We start from the raw sequence: 14,994 nt of genomic DNA, 5'->3' as shown, positions 1-14,994 counted from the left end.
TAGCTGTAATATCCCTAGTACCATGGCCTCTTCTAAACCCAACCTGTACATCTGGCAGTTGTCTGCTGATGTGCGGCTCCTGTCATTTTTGGATGATTGTCAGGAGAATCCTGCTTGCGTGTGATAGTATTAATATTGCTCGATAATTTCAGCACTCTGTTTGGTCACCTTTCTTTGGAATGGAAAAAAAAATATAGGTCTCTTCCAGTCAGTTAGTTTGCCAGGTGACTGCCCTCCAGATTTCTCGGCACAACTTAGTGAGCACATCCATGGCAGCGTCTGCTTGTTGCAATATGTCAATTGGTATGCCATCAATTCTTGGAGCCTTGTTTTTTTGCCAATTCTTTCAGAGCAGCTTGAACTTCTTCCTTCATTACCACAAACTCTTGCTCATACGTGTTTCTTGAAATTCTTCTGTGTCAGATAATTCCTTCAGGTACAGTGACTCTGTATGTTCCTTCCATCTTCTTTTCATTCTTCTTGGATCATTTGATATTCTGCCCAAAGCATCCTTAAGTATTGAAACTCATGGCTTGAATTTGTTTTTCAATTCCTTCAGCTTAAGAAATACCGAGTAAGTTGGGCCTTTTTGATTTTCTAACTCCACCTCTTTGCACATTTCATTATAATACTTTGCATTGTCTTTTCAAGCTGCCCTTTGAACTCTTCTGTTCAGCTCCTTAATTTCTTGATTTCTTCCCTTTACTTTGGCTTCTCAGCTCTCTAGTGCAATATTCAGGGTCTAATTTGATGTCTGTCTTGGTCTTTTCTTCCTCCTCTGTTTTTGTAATTACTTTTTGTATTCTTCATGGATGATATCCTTGTATCCTACTATTAAACTGAATTATGAACTTTTGACATTCCCAGTATAGTTCTGTAAGGACTCTCAGCTATCACATTGGATTTTGGACCAAGCAGAACAGTCAGAATGGTGTTGAGATGAGTAGAAATAGATACGGGAGCATGGGAAACACGTCTAACCTCATGGGAATGGATTTTTTGTTGCTAATGCTGTTGTTGCCTAGGAGAGTTCTCCTTCATCAATTTGGTAAAGGTCAGATATACTCTTGCTCTTTCTATAGGTTGTTGCTGAATACACTCCAACTTCTAACCCTTTTGTTAGAAGCTGAGAGTGTGAACCATCTGTACCATACAGAGACTTCTATTTGTAATATTAACCAGTAAATATTATTGGATCACCAAGAAATCTGGAGGACAATTACCTGACTAACCGACTGACTAGAAGAAATTATATTTATTCACAGTCCAAAAAAAGATGACCCAGTAGATTGTGGAAATTATCGAATAATATTACTAATGTCACATACAAGTAAGATCCTGCTGAAGATATCCAGAAACGACTAAAACAATGCATCAGCAGAGAACTGCTAGATGTGCAGGCTGGGTTCAGAAGAGGTCGTGGCATTAGGGACATCATAGCCAATGTTAGATGGATCTTGGCTGAAAACATAAAGTGATAGAGGAATGTCTATCTGTGTTTCATTGACTATGCAAAGGCATTTGATTGTGTGTATCATAACTTATTGTGGCTAACCTTGAGAAAAATGAGAATCCCAGAACACTTGTGTTCACGCAGAACCTGTATTCTTGAACCAGAAAGCAGTAGTCAGAGCATAGTAGGAAAACACTGAATGGCTCAGAATCAGGAAAGGCATGCATCATGGATGCATCCTATCTTCATAACTTTCCAATCTATCTGTGGATCAGATCTTCTGGGAGGCTGAAATTTATGAGTTTTATAGGAAGACTCATCAACAACCTGTGTTATGCACATGACACAACCTTGCTTGCTGAGACTGAAGAGGACATGAGGCATTTTCTACAGAAAGTCAAAGACTGTAGTCTTAGATATGGACTGAAGCTCTCTATCAAGAAAACAAACATTCTTACTGCTGGGCCAATTGACAGCTTCATGATAAATGGAGAAAAGGATGAGATTGTTGATAACTTCAACTTGTTTAGTTCCACAATCAACACTCTTGGCACAAGCAGTCACGAAATCAAAAGATGAATTATATTTAGAAAGTCTACTGTCAGGGACCTCTCTAGAATATTAAAAAGCAACAATGCCAGTCTGGAAACCAAGGTAAGCCTTATCCAGGTTATCGTCTTTGCAATTACTTGCTATGTATCAGAGAGCTGGACAATAAGCTTAGGATGACAGAAGGCCGCATGACTCTGATTAATGGTGCTGGAGAAGAGTGGTGAACATAAATGTGGACTGCCAGGAGAACCAACAAGTCTGTCCTGGGGAGGGAGAGATCAAGTTGCTCCCTGGAGGCAAGGATATTGAAGCTCTGTCTCACATATTTTGGGCACATGGACAGGTGAAACCAGATCTTGGAGAAGGACATTATGCTTGGAACGGTGGAGGGACAGCACATGAAAGGAAGACTGTATGATATGGGATAACTCAGTGAATGGAGCAATGGGATTAGGTCTTTTGGAGATGAAGAGATTGGCTGAGGACAGGGTAGGGTTCAGAATTATTAAACATGAGGTTGCTATGAGCCACACACAACTTGATGGCATATAACAACACAACAAAAAAGGAGCAAATTGGCATTTAAACAAATTAATAACAATGAGTATTCTATATAAAGCTAGCAATGCTTCTAACATATACTAGTGCTTGTTGTTTGATGCATCAAATAAATTACAACTCATAGTGACCCAATAAATAGCTAATCAAACTCTGCCGTAACCTGTGTGTACTTCCCAGATTCTCCATAACATAGACTTTTCTTTTTCCTCCTAGGAAAACTACCTTATCATGCCCCCTTTGAGTAGGCTAATTCTGAAAAGATATCTTTGTTCTGAGTTAAAGCAACCTCTTTCCTAGAAAAAGGGCATAGCAATAATACCGCAGGTTGGATTTCAGGCCTAGCTGTCACTCCCCACCCCACCTGAGTTCCTTGGTGCATAGTGTAGTATGTTTCTTCTTGGTCAGAGCATTTTATTCTAAAGATTCCATTTAAAGTGTAAATCCAACAAGAAGTAGAGGTAGGATGGAATAGGGGTAAGGTGGTGCATTCCATTCTGCTCTACAGGTTACAATAAACCAGAGAGACTTTAGGAAGGACTTCTTTAAAGGGGGGGATAACAACGTGCGTGCTCTTTTTTAAGCTACAAATGCTATATACACAAAATAGCAAATTCTACAGAGCAGAAAGCCACAAATGCTGGCAAAGTTGTGGAGAGATTGGAACTCTTATTCACTGCTTGTGGGAATGTACAATGGTGATTCCACTATGAAAGGTGGTCTGGCACTTTCTCAGAAAGCCGGAAAAAGAAATACTATTTGACCCAGCAATTACTCCTGGGAATATACCCCACAGAAACGAGAGCCACAACTCAAACAGATGTACGCACATCCATGTTTATTTCTGCATTATTCACAATAGCAAAGAGGTGGAAGCCATCCAAGTACCCATCAGTAAACAAACGGATAGAAAAGCTCTGGGACATCCACATAATGGAATACTTCACAGCATTGAAAAACAATGAAGTAGTAAAACATTACACAACATGAGGGAGCCTTGAAGACATTATTCAAAGTGAAATATCTCAATCACAACAGGATAGATACTTACCAATACCACTATTATAAAATGGGAGAGACATGGGGAGGTGTTGAAGAAGAATTGGGGAAAGAGTGGATAGATAATGAACACTGCATTAGAAGAGATGAGAGGAAGAACTGTTTGATAGGAATATATGATTAAATATTATATGTATGAGAATAATCAGGAACAAGGGGTGGATTGCAGGGTGGGATGGGGAGGAGGAGTTAAGGGGGAGAAAATGTGCAACAATGAATAATAAAACCCAACAAAATATTGGATTAATAAAAATTTATATAATGAAGAAAATAAAGTACCTCTAAGCTCATCCCCTAAAGTTAATAGCTGATAAATACAGCATTTCTTTTAACCAAATATACACATATTATGTACCGTGAGTTGGAACCATCTTATAACCAATTCTCTAGTGGGTTCGCAGAGATATTAAATCACATGGGAGGAGATTGCCAATCTTTCTTTTTCCACATACAGTTCTTATTCCATAAACATCATTATCAATAACATCCAAATATATACAACGAAGGTCCTAATCAAGTTTCCATATTTGAATTAGGATTGATCGACTGGTTGATGTGTTTCTTAGCCTTGATAACCTTGAAGAATAAAGAAATAAAAACGGATCAATTGAGATATAGCTGGTGATAATTTTTTCTCTGATTCACATTCCGCTTGCCTACTACTTATAAGCCACAACTCTTTTCTTATTCTCTTTTTAGAAATCTTTGTTTCAAACAGAGAGAGACCAATAATTATACCTTAGATGGTTGATGGCAAGCTTTTAAGATTCTAGTTGATATTCTTGTCTTCATAGACTTTGTTGTATCAATTATCTTGATGGTCTCTGAGACTATGGTCCCAAGACCATAGGACTAGCAACTCATCCTCTAGTTGAATCCCAAGACTACATCCTTTAGTAATTTTTTTAACTTGGAACAAAACTCACCTACATACCTCAACTTTCAGCCAAAAATTAGGTAGGACTAGAGAGTGAACAGCACCACTGGGAGGTATTTGTTTAAGAATAAAGTTCAAAAGGCAGGAAGAGGTAGGAAAGGAGATTAAAGGAATCAAAGATCATAAGTAGCAATTAAGGAGAGTATGGTTACATTATATGTATTGTAATTTATGTTATAAAACAAAATGTAGAACGAGACTGACAGCAGGATTGGGGTGAGAAAGATTGGATAAATTATGTATACTGCATTGAAACAGATGAAGGAGAGAACTGTTTAAAAACCATATTATGATTGGATATTATTGTAATGACAGGAGTCCAGAATGAAGGCTACATAGTGGAGTGGATGTGGGGGTGGGGATAGAGATTGTACTCCAATGAAAGAATTTTACTTTTCAAAGAGAAGAGTGAACTGTGGGGTTAGTGTTACCATGAATCCCAAAAGAAGAGTGAGGGGGCAGGGAGAAAAATGTAACAGTGAATGAATGGACATCCAAAGTCTCTATAAACGTTCATTAAAATTAATTAAAAAAAAAAAAACCAAAATGTGGGTGAGTGGTGGAATCAATTTGGTTTGTACACTTTCACTCACATAACGTTAAAAAAAAACCCTACAAACAAACCACCACCACCTAAGCTCTCTCTTACATTTACCTATCTCTTTTAATGTACATTTGTCATTTCAGCCACTACTTACCTTCCTTGGTTGAGAATCTAAAAGAAATATTCACCTACAAATATTCACTTGTACTCATAAATACATATTAACTGGGAAGCAGGTGTCAGGGAGCTAGGGAAGAAGAAAGAACTAATACTCCCTTTGTCAGGCAGTTAGGAGAATATTTTGATTAGAAAAGAAAAGTGAAAGAAGGGTTCAAAAGGCTTGCTGATGCAATTTTTGCAGGGTTTAGGATGTTTGAAAAGATGGATCCCAGAAATAGTGAGATCTAAGAGTATATACATTTCTATGTACCAGGATATATTATTCTTTGTAATGTATGTGAACATTCAAAAGTTAGCTCAGGTTAATGTTACCATGAATCCCAAATGAAGGTGTGTAGGCATGGCAAATATTTGTGATATAAATACTACCACATCTGTTTGTCATACACCAGAATGTGCTTTTCACTAAAGACAGATGCTCTTCTGTTCTGGGATTTTGGAGGAAATCTTTGGTCATTTAACTTTGATATGGACTCTATTCTAGAAGGTAATTATGAGTCAGAATTGACTCAAGTGCAATGCATTTTTAAAATTTTGTTTTGTTTAATATGGACTTTATTAATCTATTATTTCTTTATTTTTAAACGTGTGTGCATACAATGGTTTGTGTCACAACTATGGTTTCTTTAGAGCATATTCCTAATCATGGGATAGCTGGCATAAATGGTATGTTTATTTCCAAATTTTTTTTTCTTGTTATGTACCATCAAATGGGATTCAACTAGCACAGGGGGAGATTGTTCCTCCTTCTCTAGCAGAGCATCTGGTGGATTCGAACAGCATGCCTTCAGGATTGCAGCACAACTTCTTGCCACTAGGCCACCAGAGCTCCTTTGGCCAATCTTTTATTAATGTTTCTTTTCTGATCTTCTTGTTGTTAGGTGCTGTTGAGTTGAGTATGTTTCATTGTGCCCTTATGAACAACAGACCTAAATACTTATCCTACCCTGTGTCATCCTCATCATATCTGATATACTTAAGCCTGTTGCTGTAGTGAATCCATTGTAAATGCAGTGAATCATGTGAATTCACCTCACTAGAGTTCTTCCTCTCTTTCACTGACCTCCAACTTCCCAAGCATGATGCCCCTTTCCATGGAATAGCTTCTCTGAGCATGTCCAAAATATGAAAGAAACAACTTCACCATCCTTGACTCCAAGGAGCACTCTGGTTGTACCTTTTCTGAAACATATATTGGCAGTTCATTTTTTGTTTAAACATTCTTCTAGGTCATACAGCTCTGCTCTGTCCACTAGCTGTATAGAGATAACTCGTGGTTGCTGTGATGCTAAACACTGTGACACTGATGTGTCAAATGGTTACCCAAAGTGGACAGTGTTTGGTGGAGCTCCCTGAATGAAACAAGCTTGGAAGCAGGAATGGCATCCACTTCTGAAATAACTTACCTCCAGAAACACTATGAACTTGGAGAAATGATGCAAGTTGTACAAGTGTTCAGGTCTTTTGTTCATTGGGTTATTATGAGTTCTCTTCAACTCGACAGCACTTAACAACAACAACAAAGTATGAACAGCTTTTATAAAAATATCTAGCTCCTTATGAGTACACAATATTTGTCATTATTGTTAATTTTCTGTGTAGGTAATGTCACTCACCACCTTTTGTTGATAAAATTCCATCAAAATTTTCTTTCAATTCCAGATCTATATATTTCAAAAATAGTTCTCAGATAACTTATAAGCACTTTAAACTTAACTTGATCAAAGCAGAACACAATTGTTTTAATTCCATAGAATCTGCTCTTCCTCCCATGTTCTTTACTTTAATGAATGGTGTCTCTTTCATCCAGATGACTATGGGGATCACCTAAATATCATCTTTGAATTCACCTCTTTCTTCTCATCATCACCCAGTAACTAACAAGGTAATATAGAAACTGTCCTTACAATACTTTCTTCTCCGTTGCCCAAATTTATAATGTCTTGCTTAAATTTCTTTAATAGCATGCCAACTAATCTTCTCATCTATAATATAATTGATAAATTTAATTGATGTTGTTGTTGTTATGTACCATTGAGTTGCTTGTGACTCATAGTGACCCTATGTACAAGAGCTCTAAATGCTGTTCTATCCTGTGCCAACCCAGCCATCTCAAATGCACTCATTCCCACCACTCCAGTCATAGAATAATTGATAAATTGATAAAGTTTACCTGTTCTTTAATATTTATTCAATTTATCTTCATCATTGTAAAGATCCTTTGTATTTTTCCTCTTCAAAATAGTTAAGAAGTTTTCTCACAATAATGTATGCTAAACAAAAGAGAAAAAATAGAAAGGAGGAAAGAAGAGAGGTGGGGAATAAGGGCATGTGCTAAGTAGCAAGTATTAGTTCTTTTGTTACTTACTGAAATCTCTGTAATAGTAGCAATTTAGTTTTCTTAATGCGAAAATGAATCTTTCACATTGTAAGAACCATATTACCTCAACAGTTCCTACCTTCATGAAACTGTGAATTACAGATCTCAGCTGCCACAAGTGCATACTTGGTGACAATTCAAAGCAAATGAGTTGAAGTTTATCACCTTCTTGGCAATTGATTTGGGTCAATCTTCCGTATACTAACACTTCCATCTTCCCAGTATTATCTTGTATTTCATAGTATATGCATTTGTCCCTCACCATTTTCTGTAGGAGAAAAGAATCTTCTAAGGACAAGATCTGAAATTTACACATATATGGTAGATATTTTAGTTTTAATGGAAATTAATCTTTAACATGAGATATAAGTCTTATTCATTCACTGCTATTGAGTTAGAAACAATTCATAGGTTACCTTTCAGTGGGGTTTTGGAGGCCATAAATTGCATGGAAAGAAATTATTCATTTTTCTTCCACGGAGCTGCTTGTGGATTTGACCCTCAGAGAGGCACCACCTTTAGGCTGGCAGTGCCTTATGAACTATGACAACAGAGCTCTCTATGTATGTACGAGACATTGTTAAATTAGCTCTAGGAAATAGATACAATTATTTAAACAGAATATACAACAGCTGTTGTTGTTGTTGTTGTTATGTGCCGTCGAGTTGTTTGCGACTCATAGCGACCCTATGTACAACAGCCCTAAACCGTGCTCTATCCTGTGCCAATCTCACTGTCTCTGACACGTCCATCCCGATTACCCCAGTCACTGAATCAATCTACCTCATAGAGGGTCTTCCCCTCCTGCGCTGTCCCTCCACTCTACCCAGCATGATGTCCCTCTCTAAAGACCTGTCTCTCCTTACAACATGCCCAATAGCTAGTACAGATAAAATCAGTCAGTGTAGGAGATATATATAATAGAATAAAACAAACACTTCAAATAAAAAGTCAACTAGCTTTAGTGTTTACATGGTTTCTTGAGACTGAAGGACATATTCTAATTCTAAGCTCAAGAAATGTCTCTTTATTTAACAAGTAGCTCTTTTTAGGAATACTTTGGTGGTGTAATTATGGAATTATGCTGGGAGTTAAGCTGCTAACCCAGAGGTGACTAGTTTGAATCTAGCAGTGCATAAAAATGGGCAATTTCCTCTCATGCAATTTGCAACTTTTAGAAAACCTACTGGAGATTCAGGCGTGAGTTGGCTCTGACTCACTGACAATAAGGCATAACCATGCTTATTTTCTTTTGTTAATTTTAATGAAAGTTTACAGAGACTCTGGATTTCCATTCCTTCATTGTTGCACTTTTCTCCCTTCCCACCCATCCCCCAAAATTCACTCTTTTCTTTGAAAAGTAAAAGAAAAATTCTTTCATTGTTATACAATCCCTCCTCCCTAAGTCCACTCACTATGCAGCCTTCGTTCTGGATTCCTGTCATGACAATAATACCTAATCATATATCCCTTTCAAACAGTTCTCTCCCTCATCTGTTTCAATGCAGTATACGTTATTTATCCCCTCTTTCTCACTCTCCCCTCAACTCCAATGTTAGTCCTGTTTTACAACAGTGGTACTATGTGATATTTGTTCTTTTGTGACTGAGATCTTTCACTCAGTATAATGTCCTCTAGAGTCACCCATTATAATATTTCATGTGTTCCTTGTTTTTCAATGCAACATAGTATTCCATTGTGTGAATATACCAAAGCTTCTCTATCCATTTGTTTGTTAATTTTTATATCTATTAATGAAATCAATATTCACTCAGCATATCTTAAGCTCAAGGAACTGAAGAACAAATTCAAACCTCGAGTTCCTATAATCAAGGATGCTTTTGGCAGAATGTTAAATGATCTAGGAAGTATTAAAAGAAGATGGAAAAAATATACTGAGTCACTGTATCGAAAGGAATTGGAAGACACAGAAGAATTTCATGAAACAACATATGAGCAAGAGCCTATGGTGATGAAAGAAGTTCAGGCTGCTTTGAAAGAAATGGCAAAAAATAAGGCTCCAGGAATAGATGGTATACCAATTGACATATTTCAGTTAACAGATGCTGCCCTGGACGTGCTCACCAAGTTGTGCCAAGAAATCTGAAGAACGACCACTTGGCCAACTGACTAGAAGAGATCTATATTTGTTCCTATCTCAAAGAAAGGTGACCCAACAGAATGTGGAAACTACAGAACAATCTCACTGATTTCACACTCAAGCAAGATTTTACTGAAGATTATCCAAAAACGACTGGAACAGCACATCAACAGAGAACTACCAGAAGTCTAGGCTGGGTTTAGAAGGGGTCGTGGTACTAGAGATATTGTAGCTGATGTTAGATGGATCTTGGCTGAAAGCAGGGAATACCAGAGGAATGTCTATCTGTGTTTCATTGACTATGCAAAGGCATTTGACTGTGTAGATCATAACAAGCTGTGGCTGACTCTGAGAACAGTGGGAATCCCAGAACACTTGATCGTTCTAATGCGAAACTTATATTGGACCAGGAGGCAGTCGTCATTAACAGAGCAAGGAACACTGCATGGTTCAAAATTGGGAAGGGCGTACGCCAGGGATGCATCCTATCTCCATACCTTTTCAACCTATATGCAGAACAGATTATCCGGGAGGCTGGGCTCTATGAGGAGAAATGTGGGGTCAATATTGGTGGACGATTTATCAACAATCTGCGTTATGCAGATGACACAACCCTGCTTGCTGAAACTGAAGAGGACCTGCAGAGTGTCAAGGACTGCAGCCTACAATATGGATTGAGGCTCAATGTCAAGAAGACAAAGATTCTCACCACTGGACCAATTGGCAGCATCAGGATGAATGGTGAAGTGATTGAGATTGTACACAGCTTTAGTTTGCTTGGCTCCATAGTCAACTGTCTTGGCACCAGCAGCCAGGAAATTAAAAGGTGCATTGCCATGGGAAAGTCTGCTGTTAAGGACCTCTCCAAAGAACTGAAGAGCAATGGTGTCTCTCTGGAGTCTATGGTCTTCGCAATCACTTGTTATGCATCAGAGTGTTGGACAATGACCAGGGAGGATAGAAGGAGAATTGATGCCTTTGAGCTGTGGTGCTGGAGAAGAGTATTGAGAATACCCTAGACTGCTAGGAAAACAAGCAGATTTGTCCTGGAAAGGGTTAAACCAGGTGGCTCCTTGGAGGCAAAGATTCTGAGGCTCCGTCTAACATACTTTGGACATGTTGTGAGGAGAGACCGGTCCTTAGAGAGGGACATCATGCTTGGGAGGGTGGAAGGACAGCGCAGGAGAGGAAGGCCCTCTATGAGGTGGATTGATTCAATGACTGGGATAATTGGGATGGGAGTGTCAGAGACAGTGCGATTGGCACAGGACAGAGCGAAGCTTAGGGCTGTTGTACATAGAGTCGCTATGAGTCGCAAGCAACTCGAAGGCACATAACAACAATTAATGAAATAGCTCTGGTGGCACAAATGCTTAATCACTGGACTAGGAGAACTGATGAGAGTCTGTGGGGAGTTGTGTTCTTAACTCAAAGAAATGCCTCTTTGACCTTTCAAATCTACCACTGGTTTGACATGAGTAATCCTACAGATTTCATGGGACAATCACCGTTTCTGTGATATATAGCCTCTAAAAAACAAAAACAAAACCCACCAGAAGGTCATAAGAAGTCAGTTATATAGCAGTGAGTTAAGTGAGTTGAGTTGTTGAGCTAAGAAGGTCAGCACTTTGAACTCATCAACCACTCAGCAAAGGAAAGATGTAGCCATCTACTTCTGTACAGATTTACAGTACTGGAAACTCTTGGGGAAGCTCTATTCTGTTCTTTGGGTCACTATTATTTAGAATTGACTTGATAGCAAGGAATTTTTGGATTTCTATTTTATAAATAAAAATTTTAATTTTAATTTAGATTTTAACAAAAGTTTCCAGAAAAGTTGGATTTTTGGATTTGTAAATTGAGGGGTCAAAATGCATGGTCTCATCTATTTTTCTTTCATTTACCTAACATGAAACATATATTATTATATATTTCTTTCATAAATTACTGTCAATTTCTCCACAATGCATGGATGAATGAATAAATGGGACAAAGGTTGTAGCAGTTTCAGGCCTGGATGACTATAATGTCAGCATAATCATCTAGATTATGGTTGTATTTTAGAAAAGAGTAGTCACTTTCTCTCTCTCTATTTTCAATAACAGAATTTAAATTTAAGATACAAATTGAATTCAATTCACAATTAAGTTATTCTGGTCACTATCACAGATAAGAAGATTGGCAATAAATATAATCCTAATAATATATTTGTATAAATTTCCACTGGTCTTTTACTATGATCGCTATGAATAACTTCATAGCTGAGGTGGGGAAAAGCCAAGGTTTCTTGGTGACTCTCATAATACAAAACCTGCATGATGAATGATGTTTTGTGAAGAGGAATGCTAATAGATTACTGATTCCATATTCTGAATTGGAGATAGTCTCCAAGTAAGTTGACCAAATTCCAGTTATTTAGTGACTGGTTTAATTCTAATGTTTCAGAAGATTATGATATGAAAAGTGGTGTTCACTTACCTTATACACCTTAAACACCCCATTCACAAATGTTCCTGGGACTTGCAAGAGAAGTTGTCCAATTTTAGGAGTTGCATTTGCAATTTTAATAAGTGTACTTGAGATCTCCATCTTTTGTTCAACATTAACATCAGTCACAATCGAAACATTATACACCTCCAGGAAGCCATTTCGACCAACATAATCTGATATGGCAATAACTCTTTTTGGGGTGAACTTCTCCTTTAGGTTTATGTCAAAAATCTTCATGTGGAAGAACTCACTCTGAGTAGCCACAGTGGCATGAAACATCATTCTAGTCTCATTTCTGTGCTCATATTCAAAGGGTTTTGTTGCTTTTAACACCATTACTATTTTGGGACCTTTCTGGATACCTTCTTCTCTGGAAGCTTCTTTAAAATTAATCTCCGATCCTTGTTTCTATGATGGAAATACATATGTAAGAAACATAATTAAAACAGGGAATATAGAGCCATTCTTAAGTGAAAACCACCTCAAAATCAATATTGAGCCTCATAATATGACTGAAGTTGGGAAACATTTATGTATGATCTGAATAGGAAAAGATTATCAGCTGTTATAATTTAGCTAATGGGGCAAAATGAAGAAAAAATTATTTGTATTCTTCACTGCTTTATAAGTATAAAGGGAGAATGTTTTTTCTTTAACAAGGATTAACCCCATTGAAAAGGTTAGTTTCTTAGCAAATACTATGCAAAGATAGTGAACGATGATAATGTTGTCATGAAGTGCCTCCTAAGACAGATGAAGTGGAAAAAGTAATTTCAATTTCCCTCCAATTTATTGACTAAATATGGTAAAAATTTGAAAGAAAACAAGGGACATATTGATAGTTTCAAATGTTTTTCTGTTCTCTATTTCACTGATTTCAGCTCCTGTCCCTAAAATGTCCTTCCTTCAAGAGGATGTAGGGTGAGATTGTTGTTCTTTTTGCCTAATTGATGAAGGTGATGGGTTAGATTATTGACTTTTTTCTTTATTCCTTTTTTATGTGTATGCTTATTGCAATCAACTGCCCCTGAGGACGGCATTAGCTGCATCCCAGAGGTTTTGGTATGTTGTATTTTCATTTTCATTTGTTTCAAGGAACTTTTTAAATTTCATTATTTATTTTATGACCCAATTATTTTCTAGCAGAGAGTTATAGTGTATAAGACCATTAATGTAGAAATAGATAACTAGCAAAGCATGTATGAGGATGGATCTAAGGGGGTAAAAGGGGAGCAAAGGTCATGAGAATGGGGAGGCATAATCATAGAGTCACACAATATGATGGGCAGAAGGAGAAGTGGGTTAAGAAAATGGGAAAGATCAGCTGTAAAAGCAATGCATATGAACTTTGCATGTAAACCAGTATAAGACAAAAAATTTATATATAGAAAAGCAAGGAATTAACACCTATGAATTTCCCTAATTTGATGATTTCCTGGGAACACTGCATGGTTCAAAATTGTGAAGGGCATATGCTAGGGATGCATCCTATCTCCATACCTTTTCAACCTGTATGCAGAGCAGATTATCCGGGAAGCTGGGCTCTATGAGGAGAAATGTGGGGTCAAGATTGGTGGACAATCTATCAACAATCTACGTTATGCAGATGACATAGCCCTGCTTGCTGAAACTGATTAGGACCTGAAGCGCTTGCTGCAGAGTATCACGGACTGCAGCCTCCAATATGGATTGAGGCTCAACGTCAAGAAGACAAAGATTCTCACCACTGGACAAATTGGCAGCATCAGGATGGATGGTGAAGAGATTGAGATTGTACACAGCTTTAGTTTGCTTGGCCCCACAGTCAACACTCTTGGCACCAGTAGCCAGGAAATTAAAAGACATATTGCATGGGAAAGTCTGCTGTTAGGGACCTCTCCAAAGTACTGAAGAGCAATGGTGTCTCTCTGGAGACTAAGGTGTGTCTGATACAGGCCATGGTCTTTGCAGTCACGTGTTATGCATCAGAGAGCTGGACAATGACCAAGAAGGATAGGAGAATTGATGCCTATGAGCTGTGGTTTTAGAGAAGAGTGTTGATAGTACCATGGACTGCTAGGAAAACAAACAAATTCATCCTGGAAAAGGTTAAACTGGGTGGCTCCTTGTAGGCAAGGATTCTGAGGCTCCTCTAACATACTTTGGACATATTGTAAGGAGAGACCAGTCCTTAGGGACATCATGCTTGGGAGGGTGGAAGGACAGCGCAGGAGGGGAAGGCCCTCTATGAGGTGGATTGATTCAGTGACTGGGGTAATTGGGATGGGAGTGTCAGAGACAGTGCGATTGGCGCAGGACAGAGTAGAGTTTAGGGCTGCTGTACATAGCGTTGCTATGGGTGGCAAGCGACTCGATGGCACATAACAACACCACAATGGTTAGGTGGTCAGTTACTAACTGAAAGGTCAGAGGTTTTAACCTACCAGCTTTTCAAGGACAGAAAGATGTGACAGCTGGCTTCTGATAAGATTTAAAGCTTTGGAAACCCTATGGGACAGTTCTGTTCTGTATATGTTGGATCTGACTTTATGGCAATGTGTTTGAGTTTATTCTCGAAAGTATCTTTTTCATTACTGGTATTGGTGAGAACAAAATAACAAAATATAAATAAACAAATTACTTATTATGGCCCCTGGAATAAGGATAAAAAGATGCTCATTGAGTCATAAAATTGTCCTATATATTAGGGAGCTTAGGTGGCCTGGTGGAAAGAAAGAATCTGTACTGCAATCCCCAAAAC

The 14,994-nt window shown here is 38.0% G+C and overlaps 1 protein-coding gene across 1 annotated transcript in view; it reads right to left on the bottom strand.

Annotated features, from left to right (window-relative positions):
* Window positions 1-4,135: 4,135 nt before the first annotated feature.
* The window catches only part of IFI16 (interferon, gamma-inducible protein 16), a 120,278-nt gene continuing 109,419 nt past the window's right edge, over window positions 4,136-14,994 (bottom strand). Inside the window, exons 9-11 of the mRNA XM_006895523.1 lie at window positions 12,243-12,662; window positions 7,743-7,931; window positions 4,136-4,198 (exon numbers count right to left, since the gene is read on the bottom strand). Coding sequence (XP_006895585.1) covers window positions 4,136-4,198; window positions 7,743-7,931; window positions 12,243-12,662 — 672 coding nt within the window. The remainder of the gene's footprint in view (window positions 4,199-7,742; window positions 7,932-12,242; window positions 12,663-14,994) is intronic.

The sequence above is a fragment of the Elephantulus edwardii genome, unplaced genomic scaffold (genome assembly GCF_000299155.1).
Source record: "Elephantulus edwardii isolate Elephantulus edwardi_28Jun2011 unplaced genomic scaffold, EleEdw1.0 scaffold00168, whole genome shotgun sequence".
Classification (NCBI taxonomy): Eukaryota; Metazoa; Chordata; class Mammalia; order Macroscelidea; family Macroscelididae; genus Elephantulus; species Elephantulus edwardii.
Note: the sequence above shows the minus strand (reverse complement) of the source record. Positions and strands in the feature narration are given on the sequence as shown.